A 21212-nucleotide genomic window follows, 5' to 3' on the forward strand; every position below is an offset into this window, starting at 1 on the left:
GTCTCTCTCTCTCTCCCTCTTCCTTCCCTGCCAGCAAGAGGCATTGGGGCAGATCCTCAACTGATGTACATTGGCCAGGGCCTTGCAAAAGGGTATTCAAAAGGTTCCGGTGGAACCTGGCCCATAATGGGCCCCATTTTTTGTGTTTTTTTTACTTACTTGTCATGCTTTTATTTTGTCGTGGGGCCCTAGCCTTCTCTGTATCTGCTCCCTTCACTTGACCACAATTGCCCTTATTCTCATTCCTGAGCTCTGGCTCATTGGCTTCACCAGGTATAGCTCTGAGTTTCACAGAAATGTTATGACCTTTCAACTGATTTCTCTCAGAGTTTCACAGAGATAGTAATTAGATCTTTCACCCACCCTGCAGTCACTCCAAGCCTAGCAATTCATTTGTGACAAGCTTGGTGGGTGAATTCTGATGGTCAGCCTTGATTTCCACCAGAATACCTACAAACACAAGCGTGGGGATCAACAGCACAATCTGCAGGAGGCCCATGAAAAAGAAGATCCAAAAAGTGTGAATAGGCTACAGAGTTTCTTGAAACTTGCCAAGTTCAGCCTTGTTCCTGGTGAACAGTAGTTTCTGCTACTTGCGCTACTGGGCCTTCCATAGCTCATGAGGATTTTGATTTGGGTTTGTCAGGCTTGTTGGGTGCTGGAGTCTCTGATTCCAGCACAGAGCTTGGCATTGAACTGTTGGGTCCTAGAGTCTCTGATTCCAGGGCACAAAGTTGGTCATTGGTTGCTAGTGCAACTGTTATGAACATGGATACTGAACACAGTTTGATTACTGAAAACGGGGGCAGAATTTTGACACTGACAAGGCAGGTCTGGCTACTTGCCCACAAGTGATGGATCCTATTTGCTGGTTTTTGGTAGAAAACAGTCCCATTATTAATTTAAAATAAGACTTTTCACCTAGTTAATACAAAGGAAGGAAAGTATTAAAATCATGGGTCTTTGTCAAAATTCCTAATGGAGAATTATGCTAGCAATCTTGATTGATGTACAATTCGATTCTTTCCTCCGTTTCGCTTGTTTGCTTTTCCAGCTAAATTCCTCATCTTCCTTTCCAAACCATAAAACTGGGTTCACTGACTTTTTCCACGATAGTGATCAAGTATGCCAAACATGAATGTTCGAAGGAACACACGGAGACGATCACTCACTGGATGGAACTTGTAGAACAGTAGGAAAAGAGTTGCACAATTGACAAAAGTATGCAATACAAGAAACACAAGTGGCGCAATATTTTGCATCATTTCTTGGATGTTTTGCTGGGCTTAGGTGAGAGATGTATAGCTTTGAAAGACTCAGACGAAATTAGACAGGCCTCATAATGATAATTTTTTGGATTTACTTGAAGTGCTTGCAAGGTCTGATAGTGTGTTGTGAGATCACATGGAAGCTATTAAGGCTGGTGTCACAAAGGTGACATACTTATCAAATCAAATTCAAAATGTTCAGTAGGATCACAAGAAAAGTATGGCAGACTATTTTTGACAAAGTTAGGAAAGCTAAATACGTCTCTATTATGTTTGCTTGCACTCCACAACTGTCCCAAATGCAACAAATGTGTCAGGTGTTAAGGTATGTCGAAAAACAGATCAAAAGTTGTTCAGAGCTTCATAGGTTTCATCGATATCCACACCAAAATAGGAGGTTATTTTAGAGAAGCTGAAGAAAAAACGATTTAAATATGGCTGATTGCAGGGGACAAAGCTATGACAATGGAGCATCATACAAAGGTGTTCAAAATTAAATTCAGCAGGTAAATCAGTATGCATCTTTTGTCCCAGGTGAAGCTCATTCACTGAATCGTGTCGGAGAAGCGGCCACCAGGGCTATTCCCCAAGCTGTTATATTTTTTTGAATTGTTCAAATATTGTCTAGCCTCTCTTGCACTTCTATTGGTTGTTGGAATGTGCTGAAAACGCATATTAGCCTTAAATTAAAATGCCACAGCAGAACAACATGGTCAGCAGAGGTAGAGGCAATCCAACCACTACAAAATCAGGTTAAGGGTGTCCTTGACACTTTAGACAAGATCAAGACTTCACACAATCTTACGCCAAAACTTATGTCGAAAGCGGACAGCTTGCAAGTGAACAATTCAGAGTTTTCATTTCTAGTTTTGGCTGAGATGTGGTATACTATCCTATCAAACCTTAACGTTGTGAGCCAAAAAATAGCAGAGCCTGGATCTTGGCATTCAAATGGCTCGCAGTTCACTTGGTGGCCTTTGAGATGCTTTACCAGAATGATGGTCTTCTTCTGGAGTCATTGCATGTAAGGAAGCTGCTGCATGACAGTCTGAAACATTAGGAATATCCACACAATTCAAAGGCAAATGATCTCAACGGAGAAAATTAATGCCAGGCGAACTTGCAAAGGACAAAAGTTCATCAGATCCTGAAAAAGCTTTTGAATGAGAGGTTGCCAGCGCCATCTTAGACACAATATTGGATGACAGGATGAATAAGTACAATGGAGTTGAAGGAAGCTTTGTTTTTCTGGCAAGCAAGAAACTGAAAAGTCTCAGCAGCGAAGACCTAACGACAGAGAGAGAAAAATTAGCAACCAGCTATCCTGAGGATTTAAAACTCTGGAATTTTGAGAATAAGATTGAGCCCTTCACCAATTTTTGCAAGAAAATCTTCAAGGATAAAGGTGTCCACTGATCTCCTTAGCTACATTCACAAAAGGTCATTAGATGCAAACTTCCCTAAGACAGAAACAGCACTTCATATTTTTTGCTGTCTGCCAGTAACCATGGCTGCTAATAAAAGGAGTTTCAGCAAGCTAAAATTAATCAAGACCTATCTAAGAATATCCATAGGGCAGAAAAGGTTAAGAGATCTGGCAGTTACTTCTACAGCCAAGGGAGTCAATTAGTTGTTTTTTTTTTTGTCAAGGTCTAAATTTCTTGGTCAAAGTATAGTCAAGGTCCAGACTCCAGAGAAAATAATAGTAATAAAATAAAATAAAATAAGTAAATAAAAATATTTTGGGGTCCATTCAAAAGCATCTGGCTGTCCAGATTTGACCCCTGTTCTATAGAGAACTTGGAAGCAAGGCAGATAGAGCGGGATGAGATAATTAATGAGATTGCTACAGAGAAGGCTAGAAAAGTCCGTTTGTAAAAGTACGTAGTGGTGATAACGCTGGCGTTTCTGGTTTTGGTTTGGTTTTTTTGTAGCACAGGGGAAGAGGGCCTGGACTGGAGTCTTTGAACCAGGCCTAGAACACCCTTGGCACAGTAATGACCTTGACCTAGCTCCATTGAAGCCAACAGAGCTACAAGAATTTATGCTTGCTTAAGATCAGCCCCAATTAATTCATCTAACAGGGACAAGCTTATATCATAAGTACTACAGCTTCTAAAGGCCGTGAGGCAGATTCTCCCATTTCTGATCAGAGCTCAGACTCACTAAATTGGGGGAGATGTCGGGGAATGGTTGCAACTCCTTGGTCTGAAGTCACCTGGCCCCAGCATAAGTGAGAGCTGCAGGGGAGTAGTTCTAATTTAGACCATTGGAGAACTGGGCGAAGTAGAGCTCTCCTCCTTTGTACCACACTCTGGTACATCCCCTCTCCTCTTGCTATACCAGGAGATAGAGGGTGATAGAGAGGGACAGCTGGTGCAAGAGGCTACAGAGCTGCCTCCACCAGCTTTGTGCTGGCAGAAAGTTCCCCTGCATAGGGGGAATTCTCTGTTGGACATGTCCAGCCATTTTAAACCCACTTTGCACCACTTACAGTACAGTGGATTTAATAGACCAGAAGTTCCAGCTCTCAGGAATTTTCTGGACTCTAAACATTCCTCTTACATTTTAACTATCATTTTAATTTCAATTAGCTTGAAGTTAATTATTCTGGTTTCTTGATTTCCTCATGTATTAAAAAAATCTGACTAATATTGAGCAAAAAAGATCCCCCCGGGACCCCTGCTCTCACCCACCCTAGAGGGACCCCATCAAAATTGGACAGTAGTCAAAATTTCAAATCACACTGATTTTTAATGCCCTCATGCAACAACTCCATTACTACCAACAAATTACACCACTGCTGAATAAACCATACAATTCCTAGGGCTAGAACTCTGCTCCTTATGTCTCAGAATGCCTCTCCCACCTGAACTAAAGTAGAACTACCAATGGCTGCCAGCAGTAGAAGTAACTTTTTGTTTTAGTCTCTTTAAGCAGTAACCAGCCACTAGAGCAGGGGTGGGCAAACTTTTTGGGCCGAGGGCCACATCTGGGTGGGGAAATTGTATGCAGGGCCGGGGCAGGGGATTGGGGTGCGGTGTGCAGGAAGAGGCTCAGAGCAAGGGATTGGGGCAGGGGAGGGGTGCAGGATATATGAGGGGACTCAGGGAAGGGTGTTGGGGGGGACGTATGAGGGGACTCAGGGAAGGGGGTTGGGGTGCATGAGGGGTGCGGAGTGCAGGAGGGGGCTCAGGGCAGGGGTGCAGGAGGGGTACAGACTGCAGGAAGGAGCTCAGGGCAGGGGGTTGGGGTGCAGGAGGGGTGCAAGGTGCAGGCAGGGGGCTTAGGGCAGGGAGTTGGGGGGCGGGGTGCAGGAGGGGTTCAGGCTCCAGGGTGGCAGCAGCATGCACCGGGGCCAGGGCAGGCTCCCTGCCTCCCTGGCCCCACACTGCGCCGCTCCGGGAAGCGTCTGGCACCACATCCCTGCGCGGCCCCTGGGGGACAGGGAGGCACAGGGCTCCGTGCCCTGCCCTTCCCATACCTCTAGGGACCTCCCCTTAAGCTCCCATTGGCCACAGTTCCCCGTTCCTGGCCAGTGGGAGCTGCGGTGGGCGGTGCCTGGAGGCAAGGGCAACGCACGGAGCCCTCTGCCCCCCCTCCCCAGGGCCGCAGGGACGTGGTGCCGGCAGCTTCTGAGAGCGGCGCAGGGCCTGCAGCACCATGGGGGTGGCAATCCAGCAGACCCGATCCAAAGCCCCGACGGGCCGGATCTGGCCCACGGGCCATAGTTTGCTCACCCCTGCACTAGAGAGCACTCAGAAGTCTGTCTCTCTCACACACAAACACACACACAATAAAAACAATTGTTAATGACTTTGCTTTATTTCAACTTATTTGCTTCAAAAATCACCTACATTCTAGTTCTGACGGTGTTTTAACTAGATAGGGAAAGGGAAGAGACATTAACATTTCATATTTGAGCTGGAAAGAGGACTTTGATATTTCATCATTTGGTTTCATTCCTATTTGTAGCGAACACCAACAACTTTGAAATTTGCCCTAAAAAGGGGGTAGAGCCCTGGCTCTGGGGCAGTCGGCATGGTGGGGCTGCTACAGAGCCATGGACACTGGAAGCCCCATTTTCCCAACTCCAAGGTAGTGTGCCTGGCATACTTCATGAGAGCTGCAGACCTTGGAAGCTCTGGTGTTCCCAGCCCTAGAGCACAGGACCCTGGATGTGGGCATGCAAGCTGCCAGGAAACCAGGCAGGGTCCAGGGCTCCTCTGGCACTTCATCAACACATCTCCACAGAATGTTTTGATTTCAACAAATCAGCAAATTCTGACCAAAATATATGTATGTTTCATTGGAATTTTTCTGACCAGCTCTACTAAATAGATCATAATGCATCCTGGCTCGTAAACTTAACTGGGGAGCCATGACCATATAATAATTGTATCTGTATATGAAGGGATACAGATACAGATACAGGGCCTGATTGCTGAAGTCACAATTCCATTTGAAGTCAACAGAAGCTACATATACTCAGCCTCTGAAAAATCAGACCCACAGGTTTTATATATAGCATGATTTTTACTTTACATTTTACATTATAGCTATACCCACATACATATAGATATATTGATCTGCCAAAATGGGCTAGTGGCTTGTCCATTGGGGTCATTGACGTATAAATACCCACCCACACGGTAACGAAACAATGTGGGTTAGGGGACATTCCTTTGGCAGTTAAAGGTCTCCGTTTTTTTTCATATAGCAAAGTAGCTACTTTCAAAAGGTAGGTTGATACCCAGACTAATTGTTAACCATGTGGTCCCAGATGAGAGGCTTTGAGGTAGAGGCGCTTCCCAGGTGTAGACTTAGGGCGAAAGAGAAAACGTGAAGTAATTTAGCGTTATGAGACCCTAGGGAAATGCAGAGGCCCAAGGCAGCTCTCTCTCTATAGAGGTGTCTGTAAAAAGGGCATTGTGTCCCTTCAAGGACGCAGGACCCATACACATTTCATAAAGAAATCAATTACATTAAGAAAGTACCCTGATTCCGGGTCACCAATTTCTGCTTCCAAGAAGCCAACCTGGAGAGCCTCAGAATCTGCTCTTGCTTGACAAAGGGGTAACAATATTAAACACACACAGGCTATATAATAGCACGGCAGTGTGACAGAGGAAAAGTTGATTCAAAAATATATAGTTACTTTGCAGAACGGAGGACATGATTTATAAGCCATGTTACTTTGATGAATGTTACAAATAATAAAACCGTAAAGTGCTAACCATATGTCTATCATGTTTAAGTATGTACAAGTTACTTCCTACTGGGCACAAATTCATGTCTCATTTGATAATAAGACCGGTGTTTATTGAAAAGCTTTATAAAAACGTTTTCACTTGGCTTGGTTTGGGAGGTAGCACATTCCCGAACTATTATAGTTCAGCGATCTGCCTTTACATTTGAGTGCACAGAGGACTCGCCATTAACCGGAACGACAACTAGGAGTGCTTTCTAAGCCCTCAATCCACATACATAAATCCCCTTAGTGTTTGCGAATCAAGAGTAGCATATGGCCCACAAAGATGTAGATTATATTATCACAGCAGCCTGTCTCAGACAACTTTTCAAAATAATTTCCTAACAGCTTACACCGGCTCTTCTGTATTGTGATTGCTAGTTTGCTGATGAATGTCATGCTTCTGTGAATGTCACATTCCTTTTAGCTAGTTCAGATCCTGGTGTCTGGGGCAAAAGATCGCACTTGCATTAAGACAGATTTCAGAGTAGCAGCCGTGTCAGTCTGTATCCGCAAAAAGAAAAGGAGTACTTGTGGCACCTTAGAGACTAACCAATTTATTTAGCTCACAAAAGCTTATGCTCAAATAAATTTGTTCGTCTCTAAGGTGCCACAAGTACTCCTTTTCTACTTGCATTAAGAATGACCATAATGAAAGAGCAGGGGGAAATGGAGAGTACTTGAAATGCAATAGTATTTCTTCAGTGTATTTTAGAGGGAATATTACTTACTTTGTATGAGCTGTGGCAGAGCTCCGGCTTTGCCTAGGGGGGTCCTGCACTTCTAGGCAGTTAGGGTTTGCCTCAGAGGTTTGCTGTGACCCTCACTGTAGCCTCTGTCCCCTCCTAGAGGCAAGGGTTACAGCTTACTGAGCCACCTTCATCACTGGCCAGTCAATGGGTTTGATGTAAGAGCCCTCGTTAGTCTCTGTCTTCCTACTCAGGGAACGTTTTTGTAGAGATGTGCGGTGGGTTGGGGGGGGGTACCCCATCCTGCCCTCTTCACTGGGTTCCAGCCCAAGGACCCTAATAGCACTGGCAACAGGTAGTTTTCCTATACTACCGGAGCTATAGCTCTTCCCTGGGCTACTTCCCCAAACAGAGCCTCCTAGCACCCTCCTTGTTACCTGACCATGCTTGTCCTCCCAGATCTTTCACTGCGCACCTTCTTTCTCCCAATCTTCCCACACCACACCTTCTTACTCCCAGCTCCTACCAGCCGGCCTCTCTGAAGGAGCTTCTTTTTAAACTACTCCCAGGCTGTTCTAAATGGGCTTCAGGTGATCTGACTTGCCTGTTTCCCTTAATTGCTTTTAATTAGTTCTTAATTGGTTCCAGATGTCTTATGGAGTCTGCCTGACTTAATTGCTTCTAGCACCTTCTTGACTGCTCTGGGGCAGCCCCTGCCCTGGTCACTCAGGGAACAGAAAACTATTCATCCAGTGTCCGGTATATTTTCCTTCAACCAGACTCCTGCACCCAGCTGGTCTGGGTCTGTCACAGAGCATACAGGGGTTTTCCATTGGGCAAATTTCAATGAAGAACGCAAATGAGACGCTGAAGGAGCAAATGAGCACAGTACAAAAAGGAAAGCAAATTACCCCAGGAGTGATGACATTAATCTCCACAACAGGATAACACAACACAGTCTCAGCAACATCATCAGATATTCTGTGTTGACCAAGTGTGTCATGTGTTGTGTGTTTCTGACACAAGTATGAGGCTGCAATTAAAGTTTTGTGGTATACTGTGAGGATGATTAACGTGTAGTGAATAGTGTGTTTCTTTATCGGTCTGAAGCAGCAGCATGTTCCCTGTGAAGATGTGGAGTTTATCACAGGCTGTAGGACAGTGCTGTGGGGGCATTAAGGTACAGTTCAAAGGTCTGCCATTCCCTGATTCTAAGAGTCTGTGTAGTGAGGGATTTTAACCAACTTTATTAACAAAAACTCTTTTGAGAGGTATGTAATTTCCTGGGTTCTTAACATGGCAAGTGCAGGAGGGATTCAAGGAAGAGCGCTGTCCCTATGCCACGTATGCTCCACTGAGCCAATCACGGCTCTTCAAAGCAAAGGAGCCTTTGTTCATGGTGCTGTGCCTCTAAAATAAATGGGACTACTATAGAGCATTACAAACATTAATTAAAAGTCTCCGTACCCCTGTGGGGCGGATCAGGATTCTCTCCATTTTAGGCCCAGAGAGGTGAAGTGACCTGTCCAAGACAGCAATAGTTATTTGTGTCTCATAAATTGCAATGAGCGGATAACAAAAGTGAGCGTGTCTGTCGTTGCTGTTCTGGGACACTTCCTTCAAGAAGAGGTCTGTGTGCAAAATTGCATTCATACATGTTGCCTTGCATTTTTGGCTGAGTACAAATAGGCCTTTACCCTTTGGGAACTTGCCCTCAAATGGCCACATTTGATGGAGGATGTGGGCCTCCATATTATTCCAGACAAAGCACTGGATGGCCGAGACGACAGCACTACGAAGCGAAGGGAAAATAATGCTACAAGCAGAGGAGGATGACTACATCAGCTGCAGGTTCTACAACAGCTCCACCCCCATCCTTATGATGGACAAAATGCAAAAATCCTCCAAACATCACAACTATTTTCCCTTGGTTGCTTCCCTATAGAAGAAAATTCCCTCCCCTTATAGAAAATGGTCATCTCACCCAAGAGAGAAGGAGAAGCAGAAAAATCCGGATGTGGACAGAGAACTAGAGAAGGGGAAGAACTGTACGGATTGAGGGTACAGATCTACAGCCAGGGACTGTGGGGGACCTGAATTTCTCATGCACCCTCGTCACCGCCAAGGGAGATAGGTGAAGCAGCATCTCGCTAAACCCAAAAAGTCAGGCCCCACATGAAGTTCTGTTGGAGCACCCAAGGCCTGCAGTTAGCTGATTGGCTCACACCTACTACTTAAGCCTACAAATGACCCAGGTGGGCTGTCTGAGCAATGCACAGACTTCCTGCTGCTGCCGCTGCCACATCAGACCATACTCTTGGCTGCCTCCTACAATCCTGATCCAGCCCTGTTCCTGATTCCTGCTCCTCACTCCTACCTTGCTCCTTCTCCATGCCAACTCCTTGCCTCTCTCCGGTTCCTGCTCTTTCACCTTGCTCCTGACCATCAGCTACCAATCCTGACTCCGAATCTCTGGCTCAACCCTTGACCCTGGCACTGGGTATCTGACCCCAGCTCTGACTTCTGATTCTGGCTCAACCCTGGGCTCTGGCATTCATATTTAATCCTGACTTCAGTCCTCAGCATCGATTCCTGGCCCTGAGTCTGACTTAACCCCTTGATTCCGGTATTTGGCAGTTGACTCTGGCTCTGACCCCCTCTTCCGTTCCCCAACCTGTATGCCTGCTCTGCCCACTAGACCTGACACCTTCTCTGCCCATTAGGCCAGACTGCCTATGTTCCAGTTCCTACCAAGAATACACAGATGGTCTCTAACTCCTGATGGAGGTATTTCTTCCCCTCAGTTCTTCAGATCCAGTTGTAACTGCTTGAATCACAGAATCATAGAAGTGTAGAACTGGAAGGGACCTCAAGAGGTCATCTAGTCCAGTCCCCTGCACTCAAGGCAGGACTACATAATAACTAGACCATCCCTGACAGGTGTTTGTCTAACCTGTTAGTAAAAACCTCCGATGACAAACATTCTACAACCTCCCTAGGCAATTCGTTCTAGTGCTTAACTACCCTGATAGTTAGGAAGTTTTTCCTAATGTTCAACCTAAACCACCCTTGCTGTAATTTAAGCCCATTGCTTCTTCTCCTATTCTCAGAGGTTAAGGAGAACAATTTTTCACCTCCCCCGTTGTAACAACCTTTTATGTACTTGAAAACTGTTATCATGTCCCCCCTCACTCTTGTCTTCTCCAGACTAAACAAACTCAATTTTTACAATCTTCCCTCATAGAGCATGTTTTCTAGACCTTTAATTATTTTTGTTGCTTTCCTCTGGACTTTCTCCCATTTGTCCACATCTTTCCTGAAATGTGGCACCCAGAACTGAACATAATACTCCAGCTGAGGCCTTATCAGAGAGGAGTAGAGTAGAAAAATTACTTCTCGTGTCTTGCTTACAACACTCCTGCTAAAACATCCCAGAATGACATTTGCTGTACATGAGAAGATTGCTATGCTTTTAACCCATATCCATAGACACCTAATGTGAGTGGACACATCGGGCCAACTACGGGCAGGTCTACCGTACACTACCGCTTAAGTTGATCTAACTTACGTTGCTCAGAGGTGTGAAAATGCACACACACACACGATGCAAGTTTCACGCTGTCCACACCAGCACTTCTCACCGAGGTGGAGTAATCATTCCAATGGGAGAGCTCTCTCCTGTCAGCACAGCGCATCTTCACCAGACACGCTACAGGGGCGCAGCTGCACCACTGCACTTGCGCTAATGTAGCACTGTAGTGTAGACTTGCCCTAAGATGAAAACATGGGAAGGAGGGTGCATTCAGGAGGAAGTCTGAGAACGATAAGGTAGCTCATTAAGCAATGGTCTGAGACAGAAGATGACACCTGGAAAATTATCATGGACCAGATCAGTTAAATATGCTGTATACCAAGGAAAGCAGGAATAACTCTCCTCATATGGCCATCCTGCAATCAATTCCACTTTTGTTCCACATGCTTTTGTGAGCAGAAAACTTTAATAATTCAACTCTACGTTTTCCCATTAATGTTTTCTGTAGATAGCTGCAATTTTTGGTTCTTCACTTATGCAATTGTGTTTGTTCGTTTTATTTCATTTCCTTATTATATTAGTTCTTGGTTATCTTTACAATTCGGCGGTCACTCCACAATGTGTAAACAGAACAACAAAATTACTCATCACAGATTCATCTGATCTGCGTGGCTGATGAAGCCAAGTGCACATGCTTTCCCCTTCTTGTTTCTGTATCCTATCTCGAATAAAAAGAGTCTGCTAGTCTCCATACGTTTTCCTAGACATAACTTTCATTTATATTGCACCCTTTACACCAAAGAGCTCTTAAACATTTTGCAAACCATATACAGGAATTGCCCACCACTGAAAAGCACAGCTGTCATTGGGGCAGACCCTGGTAGCAACATACACTAAAAGCAGTTTAGGGTCGGAAAGTGCAGAGCATCATTTCCAGCTGAAACTTGTGTTGCTATCAGTGTAAAAACCAAGGCTTCACCCATTCAGAGCCTAATGGAAATCAATGAGGCTCTATGTAGGCATTGGGGATCTGCCCCTGCAGAGCTCACTGCAGGATCAGGGCCCAAGATGGTAACGTTGTGAAGCAGAAGGAGTAGTGGCATAATCTTGCTGCCTCACTTGCTATCTCATGATTTGAAACAAATGTCAGTAAACAGTCAAATATCATAGTTTCAGCTCACAACTACCAATAGAGATCAGTTTAGATACATGAAATGCTACAGGGGAGGGTGGTTATATGTCCCATTTTGGCTGAGACAGTCCCTTTTTTAAGCCCTGTCCTGGCCATCCTGACCTTTTTTTTTTTTTTTGGCAAAAGCGGGCATTTGTCCTGTTGCTCTTGCCAGTTGTCAAAGAAGTGGGGGTGCAGTGCTGAGAAACATGGGTGGAGGAGTGGTGATGCCAGCCCAGCACAGGGAGGGGGGGCAGGGCTGGGGCAACCAGCAACAGCCTTGTGGGAGGCGGGAGGCAGGGCTTGGGCAAGTGTCTCGGGCCAGCCCCGTGCGGTGTCCCATTTTCCCTTTGGAAAATTTGGTCACCCTACTACAGGGCCACGTATTCAAAGTTGCGTAGACCACAAAAATGCATGTCATTGCCCGAAAAAAGACTCAGATTTGCATATAGAAAGGGGGCATCTGCATGTATAACTACTCCATTTTTTTCCATAAAAATTGGCCGCTTTCTTTTAAGCAATTTCTTGTAAGTGTTTGCAGACACTTTTGTGGATTAATTTTTCCCCCGCCTTTAAAATTTGACTAAGAATCTTCCAGAGTTCATATTCCTGGAGGACTAAAAACATAGTCCAGACACTCAAGAGATCGAGTTTTGAATTGCAGGAACAGAAGTGAAAAGTAGCAGATAAACCCTAAAGAATATCAGTTTATCAGTTTCCCTGCTCATTGATCCTGTCTCTGGTTTTCAGATCTTCACTCTCTATGAAGGTCCCAGGCAACCTGGATGAAGCAACCTCATTTTCATCCCACCCCATGACCAAAAGAAAACCCAAATCTTTCTTTCTTTCTTTCCCTCACTTGGCTGAACAGGGGAGGTTTGTGTTTCACTCACTGGGTAACAGAAAAATTGAAGACGACACATCTCCACACTTTGCCTTTCGTTTCACTGAGAAGTCTTCATGAAGTGTGAATGGATGAACGATGGGGACGCTCCAAATATCTGGAGGTTCAGTTCAAATGAGCAGTCAAATGGTTTGATGCAAAATTATCAAAAAGTAGACGACCCGCTTTAGACTGAAATTGCAGAAGAAATCTCCCTAGAACAGGATATCTTGTAAGACTTCTAGGGTCCCTCATCTTGTTGTTGGGTAGCAAACTGTGAAACCAACCTCTCGTGTGATTTTTCAGCACCTCTGGTGCTGCTCCTAGCTGGGAAAAAAGGGAAGGGTAACAGAGGTACAGCAGTCATCATGCAAACAGTTACCCACAGTTACCCCCTCCTGCAGCAGCAGAAATGCTGCACCTACTTGCAATTCTAAATACAGGGAATGCTGCAGAAGTACCACCGTGTGGCAAGGGTCAGTAAACGTCTTTTTACTGGCAACCAAGATCAGCGAAAATAAAAAGTAATGATATAGTACAGAGGTCAACGCAATGTTTTCAGAGCTCCACAATGATTCTGCTTGAGCTTGGAGAGAAGGCTCAAAAGGGGGTAGGGGCAATATTATTTTGTCTAAGGCAATGTGGACATCCCTGGAAAGAATCATAATACCCAGCCACGAGCTTATGTACTTCCTGAAACTCCCTGCGTGACTTGACTGGCAGGAGCAGCTGCAGAGTTGCAATGTGAGATCCTAAAGATTGCGTTTTATTATCTCCAAACTCAACATTCTTTTTTTTATTGCCTATGATTATCTCCTAAATAGTTTCACTTCTCATTCTTCAGTTACATGATCTTGCTATTCATTATGTTTTCTTGCCATTTTATATTAGTTGTGTGACCACTGTTATTCAAAAATTGTGCAAACAATGTGGAAATAATTTAAGGAAAACTGCTATATCATGGCCTCAAAATCCCACTTTTTTGGGAAAATGTTTTTATAACCTTCAATCCCCCATTCCTTACACTTTTTCCTGTCCCTAATCACAACCAGTATGTCCCTTTCCCATAATCCTTTATTACAGTGCCTTCCTCTGGTCAGTTTGGTTTGAGGTAGGTTCTCCTGAGAAAATCTCTACACTGTGGACGGACGTTTCCTCATCCAGAGGACATGCAGAACTATAGTTTGAACTTGGTTTGGCTGCTTTCCCCAAGCTTCCTTAACAACATCCATAGGATTCCTTAGGGTTGATGCCCCTTCGAGCATTCCAAAGGGCAAAAGTCCCAGTGGAAGCCGTATTGTGAAGAAAAGTTAAGGCAGAAGTTTATCCCAATCCTTTCCATCCCATGCCACAAATTTTCACAACGTACGCTTGAGAGATTTGCTAAAATTTCGGAGTAGACTGTCAGTTTGAGGTTCAGAGTGACTTAACTTTAAGGGTGTCCCAAACCTTTGGGCAAGACAAAGTCGGTCCCTGTGTCAGACTCTCAGTGGACAGCTCAACCGGAGTAAAGGTTTTTGTATTAGTTCTTCAGCTAATCTAGGCAGAGTTACTTACACAAGTCCTCCATCAGGGAACAGAATAAACACGGTTACTAGTCTCAGCAAATTGACTGTGACTCATCTGCAGCCTGAGAATTACTTGCTGATGAAATTCAAGACTACTTCCAACTAAACAAATAAATGTGAGAATTTTGTGGACCATACCCACAAAAAATAAAGGTAAAGTTTGTCAAATGGCACATGGCGAATTTTTGCTTAGTTTTAATTGTCAAGGGGCAGTGAACTTGTGACTTGTCTGGCATATCACTTCTATCATGCAGTACTAAATACAAACCACTCGGCTATGTAAAACTACAACAAGAATCATTTTGGGGCACTCGGTCCGTATTACCATTTTCTCTCCCTCTCTCTCTTTACAGGAATGACATGCCAAGCTCGAAGTTCTTATGTAACCAGTGAGATCCTGTGGGGTCATCGTTTTACACCTGTCCTCACGCTGGAGGATGGATTTTATGAAGTTGACTACAACAGCTTTCATGAAACATACGAGACCAACACACCGTCTTACAGTGCCAAAGAACTGGCAGAGATGGCCAGCCGAGCAGAACTGCCCCTGACTTGGTCTGTGTCCAGCAAATTAAACCAGCACGCTGACCTGGAAACTGAAGAGAGGGGAAAGAACCACGAAGACCAAACCGAAAGGAATGGTGACGTGGCAAATTTAGAGAATGAATCCAAAGTTTGAACCAGCAGAGGTTCACCACACAACCTCTTTTTTCTTTTTGATCCTTCCCTTTTTTATTATTATGACAAGAAAAGAAATATTTAAGGTTTGACATGTCTACCTGCCCAAACAAATCAAGTGATTCCTACAATAAGCAAAGACGTGAGTTAAAGCTGCAATATCCCTTATATACAATGAAATCTCTGATCACTGCCCTTCCAATAATTGCATATTTCCTCTGGATAAATACAAGTTCACGACCACAGGTGTGTTTAAAAAGGAACCAAAAAAAGGGGGGAGGGGGGACAGGGGGAAAAACTCATTATCTGGGATAATAAAAGGAAAAAGACTGATTAATGTTTGTTAATGCCGTGGGCCTTGGCTCTAATTTTTATATATTTCAAGACAGTTTCATAAACAGGATGTGATGCCTCCAATGAAAAAGGGCATTGCAGCTTTAAGACTGAGGTGAGCAGAAAGAGCGGCAGCTCAACAGGATACTGTACATATGCCTTATGTAATTACTTGCTCTTTAAATTTCGTAATAAACCCAGCATGTACAAAAGTACTGTAGTAAAGAACTTCTAAATAATGTACAGAGATGTGTAATTAATGTAGGTTTCGATACATAAGTCTAGAAATATTGGGATGCAAAAAATTGAATCGGCATTTCTGGTTTAATCTTTGGAGTATGTTAGTTTCTTCCCTGTATATCTGGCCCTTTTTGTGCCCAATATTTTCTTCAGTGTACCAGACTGGCAGCTAGTTAGAAGACCTCACTGTCTCCCTAACAAATCATTTTACGGATTCTCAAAAGCCATAAAAGTCTGGGGGAGGGCAGGGTGGAGAAATTGAAACATTACTGAGATACTGTGAAACTGTTTACAAAAATGATTCTATCTTTTGTAATATTACAGGGTAAACCATTCCTGGCTATTTTTGGCAGTTCAGCCTGAATTAGACTGTGGCAGACTCTTGGAAAACACAAGCATCTCCGGTATGCTGCTAATACAAAGAGCAAGTTCATGTTGGGCTAGGACCCTGTAAGTGCACTACCGTGGGAAACGATTCTTTTTTTCCCCAAACCACTGGATTAAAACTATGTAGTTTTCTATGTAAACAGCATAAGCCATTAAAAATTCTGAATGTTATTCATAGGTAAGTAGGGAACACTTTTAACTACTTGGTCTGGGAAGACATAATTGAATTTCATCTAAAGTTGTCGTCAATGAGATTCATTCATTAACATCATTAGCACTTTGTTGGTCCTGAAAATTCCCAACAGGCTTTCTGGCCCTAGGTAATTTTCGTCAGGGTTTCTCATATAAAAGCCCACTCCTGACATCTCTATTCAAATGAGTAGACCCTCCCACCCTTATTCATATTGGGCCAAATCCTCAGCTGATTTGAATAATTTTGATTTGATGCAACAGAACTATGATGATTTGCATGATTTACACCAGCTGAGGATCTGGAGCATAGAGTAGTACCTAACTTCTCAAATACACTCAGTGTGAGGTGACTCACAGTGTATGGTATTACTCAATGTAAGGATTGTTGCATCAGGCCCAGTGTGCGTAAAATAGTATTAATTCAAATAAAAGACTCCCATAGACTTCAACGGGCTTTGGCTCTGGCCCATAAAGAGTACCATTTCCCTCAGTCAAGAGAAAAACAAACTGCAGCCTTAATTTTCTTTTGGTACCTGCCTAGTCTGGAAAGGAAAAATACACTGAAAAGAATTTAAAGGGGGTTTTTTGTACAGAAGCTTTTAAATTCAAATAGAAGGAAAAAACCTCAGGAGAAACCTAGTGGGCAGGTGGAAATTTTGCACTGTGATATATCCTTCACATTAATTTCACATCTATACACTGTTTTTACTGCAACGCAATTGCCCATCCTTAATTTTCATTGAGTCATTAAGAGTTGATTTGGCCCCTACAGCTAAGATGGTCTCCAGGCGGAGGTTTTGCACACCCGGATCACACCAATCAAAACAGCTAAGCCTCGTGTTTGCTTTATTTCTGAAAATTTTCCTGAACAGGTTTTCACAAAGAAGCTACTCGTACAATTCCACAATTTAAGCAATTGTTCAAAAGATATATTTTCATCCCCTCCACTAGGATGACTGATTTCATCAGGTAGTTACAGATTGCTGCTTATTTTCATTTAGTTTGGCGAAATAAAACTGGTTTTGCTACAGACTCTTAAAATACAATGGTACCCTTTGTTTACTGACACAGTGTCAGAACCTGCTCAGTACTATGGTTTATACAGCACACCCTGTTTTTTAGGCTGTTCTTGAGAGCCAAGGAATTCACACAGTAGAGCAGGGTGTATGCGTGCTTCTTAAGGTGTTTTAAAGGAAGAGTCACTCTGAAATTTCATTGGAGAACACTAGTCGCACATCAGAGATAGTCTTCTAAGGGAGAGCCCCGTAGCAAAGATACTTGCTAAAAGTAATGAAGCACCACCTGTGGGGGGGGGAGCTCAGTCTGTGTGTGTCAGCCTGTAGTCCTAGAGCAGAGTACATGAGTTTAAAGCAGAGAACTCCTCATAGGATTAATCTGCTTTTTGCTCTTGTAATTTACTGGGCCCTTCTATAATCCATCGCTGCAGTTTAAGAAGAGCTTCTCGTGTTCAATAAAACAGCGGCTTTTAAACCTTTTTGTGCCCTTTAGTACAAAAAAATAGACTTTATGCTATTAGGGCATGTGCATGGGTAAGTTATATTTTTGTGACTAGGGCACTTAAAGCATAAGGTCTCTCTCTGTCTCTCGTTGTCTTTGCTATTAATGTGGTATGAAATGTAAAGTTTACAAAAACTCTCATTTTTGTAATGTAAGCTTAAAAACGAAAAGTCTCCAAGGCTTTCAACGGGAAAGCTTCACAGAAACTTTGTACTATAATGTCCCTATCAAACACCTCTATTTTTCTACAATGATTGATTAAGCAGTTTAACAATGTATTTTGTGTCAACAACTTCAACTGAACTGTTAAAAACAATTAAGAATTGAATGCTGTTAATTAACAATGGATTTTCAAAGCTGACCGTACTGAGTTGTGTTTTTCATTACTACAGTATATACATTTATCTGATAATTTTGACTCATGCTCTTATTAAAACAATATATTTGGAAATGCCAATGCCCAGTAATATTGTTGGCAAATCAAATTTAAGGAACATAAATAATGTGACATTTTTATGTGAGTAGCTAGCTACATAAGCAACCAAAATCCATCCAAAGCTCCTATTTCATGTTCATTTTTCTGCACCCACATTTTCTGGGTCAGATCATCAGCTGGTGTAAATTGGCATAGATGTACTGACTTTAATGGAGCTACATGAATTTATACCACCTGAGGACCTGACCCTCCATTTTTATTTTAAGGCAAGTTCTGGTGTATTATTTTAGGAATAAAAATGGTATTCCTTAAATTACAACAAAGCTGGCAACTCTGGGAGTTGAACTTCTAGGCCCTGGTCCTGCAAATACTTAAACACGTGAGTAACGTTATGCACATGAGCAATCCCTCTGAAATCAATTTGTGTGAGCAAAGTTACACACAAGTGTGAGAGTTTGCAGGTTCAAAGGCATAGTGAGACTGGTAGGTCTGTTAGGATCACAGATTCCATCTGCAAACAATTTTCAACAATGCACAAATTTAAGATTTGGGGTATTTTTGGTGTACGTTTCATCAAAATCTATTTTGAAATTTTTTGCTGAGTGGCATTTAAATTTGAAAGTGGAAACCCTATTTATAACTTTAAAAAGAAATTTCCATATGTATAAAGTGACTTTCTGATCACATGACAATGATTTTAGTCACCCTTTCTATTTCCCACTAGGAGAAAGTATATACCATTTTCTTTCAATAATACTGGAAAGGCATGAGCAGGAGGTGGCACTAAATCTTAGAGTCTTAATTCAGACTTGCTCCAAATAGTCTTGCTGTATTCAAGAGGCTGAGATGTAACAACCCTTATTTTGTATCTAGTGGGGATTTCTAAATAAGATACAATGGAAAAATGTATTTCAGTATTTTCTTTTCTCAATACATCTTTGCTTTCAGGCAGTTTTGAAGATGGTTTGTCTTCTGAAATTCTGATACTATGTGACATCATTCTGATAACATGATGCAAATCATATACAATAGAAGAAATACAGCTGGACTCTCACTATGAGCAGGGGCGGATTAGGGTTTTGTGGGGCCCCTGGGATTTCCCCCCCACACACACACACCCCTATCACAATGCTCCTGCCAGGGAAATGGGTCAGGGCACAGGGGCTTGCCCCATTCCACACGCTTGGCACTCCTGCTGGGGAGTGGGGTCGGGGGCTTTCCCCATTCTGCCTGGCATTCCAGCTGGGGAATGGCTTGCCCCGTTCTGCCCACCCACCTGCCCCCCGTGCCGGGTGGGAAGAGCAGGGAAAGCCCCCATGCTCCGATCCCACTCCCTGGCTGGAGCACCAGGCAGGCGGAGCAGGTTAGGGTGTGGGGACATTCATTTTTCTGGGGCTCCCCAATTGGCCAGGGCCCCTGGGCACGGGCCCCATTGGCCCAGTGGCTAATACACCATTGACTGTGAGGAAAGGGAATGACATTAATGACAGTTGGGGGAACTATTTGACACAGACTTGGACTTTGTGAACTAAATTCTTCTTAATGCAAGAGCCTAAGGATCCCTCGTTTAGTTTAAAGGATTGTGTTTCATGCCCCTGAACAAAAATTTAAACTAAATATTAAAAATGTAGACACTAACAATATATCCATCTTCCCTCTCTCCCACCCACCACTTCAAACTCCACTGGATTTCCAGAATCACTTGTATGGGTGACTATAGCGTAACTGAGTCCTGCTTCACCATTAGCAGATGTATTGTAAGCAAGACCCAAGAAGTATTCTTCCACTCTACTCCACACTGATTAGGCCTCAGCTGGAGTATTGTGTCCAGTTCTGGGCACCACATTTCAGGAAAGATGTGGACAAATTGGAGAAAGTCCAGAGAAGAGCAACAAAAATGATTAAAGGTCTAGAAAACATGACCTATGAGGGAAGATTGAAAAAAATGGGTTTGTTTAGTCTGGAGAAGAGAAGACTGAGAGGGGACATGATAACCGTGTTCAAGTATGTAAAAGGTTGTTACAAGGAGGAGGAAGAAAAATTGCTGTTCTTAACTTCTGCAGATAGCACAAGAAACAATGGGCTTAAATTGCAGCAAGGGAGGTTTAGGTTGGACATTAGGAAAAACTTCCTAACTGTCAGAGTGGTTAACCACTGGAATAAATTGCCTAGTGAGGTTGTGATATCTCCATCACTGGAGATTTTTAAGAGCAGGTTAGACTAACACCTGTCAGGGATGGTCTAGATAATACTTAGTCCTGCCTTGAGTGCAGGGGACTGGACTAGATGACCTCTCGACGTCCCTTCCAGTCCTACACTTCTATGATGATTCTCTCAGAGATTTACTGTATGTTGATACCCCAGATGGCATGTAGATGTAACACTTATCATAGCAAAAGACAAACTCTGTTCTAAAACCCGGCAAAGTATGTATTTCATCTCACGGGTGTGAAATTAGTTTTCTATTTTAAGCAAATTGACAAATGCACATCACACTTCTGGCCCATTCCCCCCTAATGTGAGAATAACCCACACAGCAGAGTCAAAATTCAGAGTTTCATTTTGTGTAATCTGCTTTGAATTCTTCTGTCAGATGGGCACAATTGCCAGCTCCTTCCTTTGCCTCCCAATGAAGAAGCCAGTGATTCCAGCCCCAAACCTGCAGCTCTCGTAGGATCTGCTGGAGGAAAGGGGTAAATCCACTTCAGCTGCATTCCCAAGCCATAAAAAGGAAGCCTCTCAAGTGACTGTGGCCTCTGTGTGAAGTTATTTGTGGTGGCATCATTTGCAGATTGAATGGGAGGAACTGATGAGGAGCTACTGGTCCCATCCCATCCATTCCAGCCTGTTGAAACTGAACCACTCTGGACTTCCACAGGGCCTGGGAAAACAAGGATGCGTGGTATTGAGGCAAGTGTCCTCACTTCCATATCCCTTGCCTCCTGCCGTAGCAGGGATCTGCTGAAACATGAGGGCCTGAGGTCCTCACTGACAGATCTATGTTAAATGACTTGTGATGCAGGGATTGGGATTGTCATTTTCCAAGCACCACCCATAATGAAAGGA

The 21212-nt window shown here is 43.4% G+C and overlaps 1 protein-coding gene and 1 long non-coding RNA gene across 3 annotated transcripts in view; one reads left to right on the forward strand and one right to left on the reverse strand.

The window, feature by feature from the left end:
- Positions 1 to 7704, reverse strand: part of LOC122464083 — a 34622-nt gene extending 26918 nt beyond the window's left edge. The window contains exon 1 of the long non-coding RNA XR_006287948.1: positions 7646 to 7704. This is a non-coding gene — a long non-coding RNA (uncharacterized LOC122464083). The remainder of the gene's footprint in view (positions 1 to 7645) is intronic.
- The window catches only part of KCNJ6 (potassium inwardly rectifying channel subfamily J member 6), a 222428-nt gene extending 202425 nt beyond the window's left edge, over positions 1 to 20003 (forward strand). For both annotated transcript variants that reach the window (XM_043538228.1, XM_007068252.3), the window contains one exon: positions 14716 to 20003. In XM_043538228.1, coding sequence (XP_043394163.1) covers positions 14716 to 15041 — 326 coding nt within the window. In that variant the 3' untranslated portion in view covers positions 15042 to 20003. The remainder of the gene's footprint in view (positions 1 to 14715) is intronic.
- Positions 20004 to 21212: the final 1209 nt, after the last annotated feature.

The sequence above is a fragment of the Chelonia mydas genome, chromosome 1, assembly GCF_015237465.2.
Source record: "Chelonia mydas isolate rCheMyd1 chromosome 1, rCheMyd1.pri.v2, whole genome shotgun sequence".
Lineage (NCBI taxonomy): Eukaryota > Metazoa > Chordata > Testudines > Cheloniidae > Chelonia > Chelonia mydas.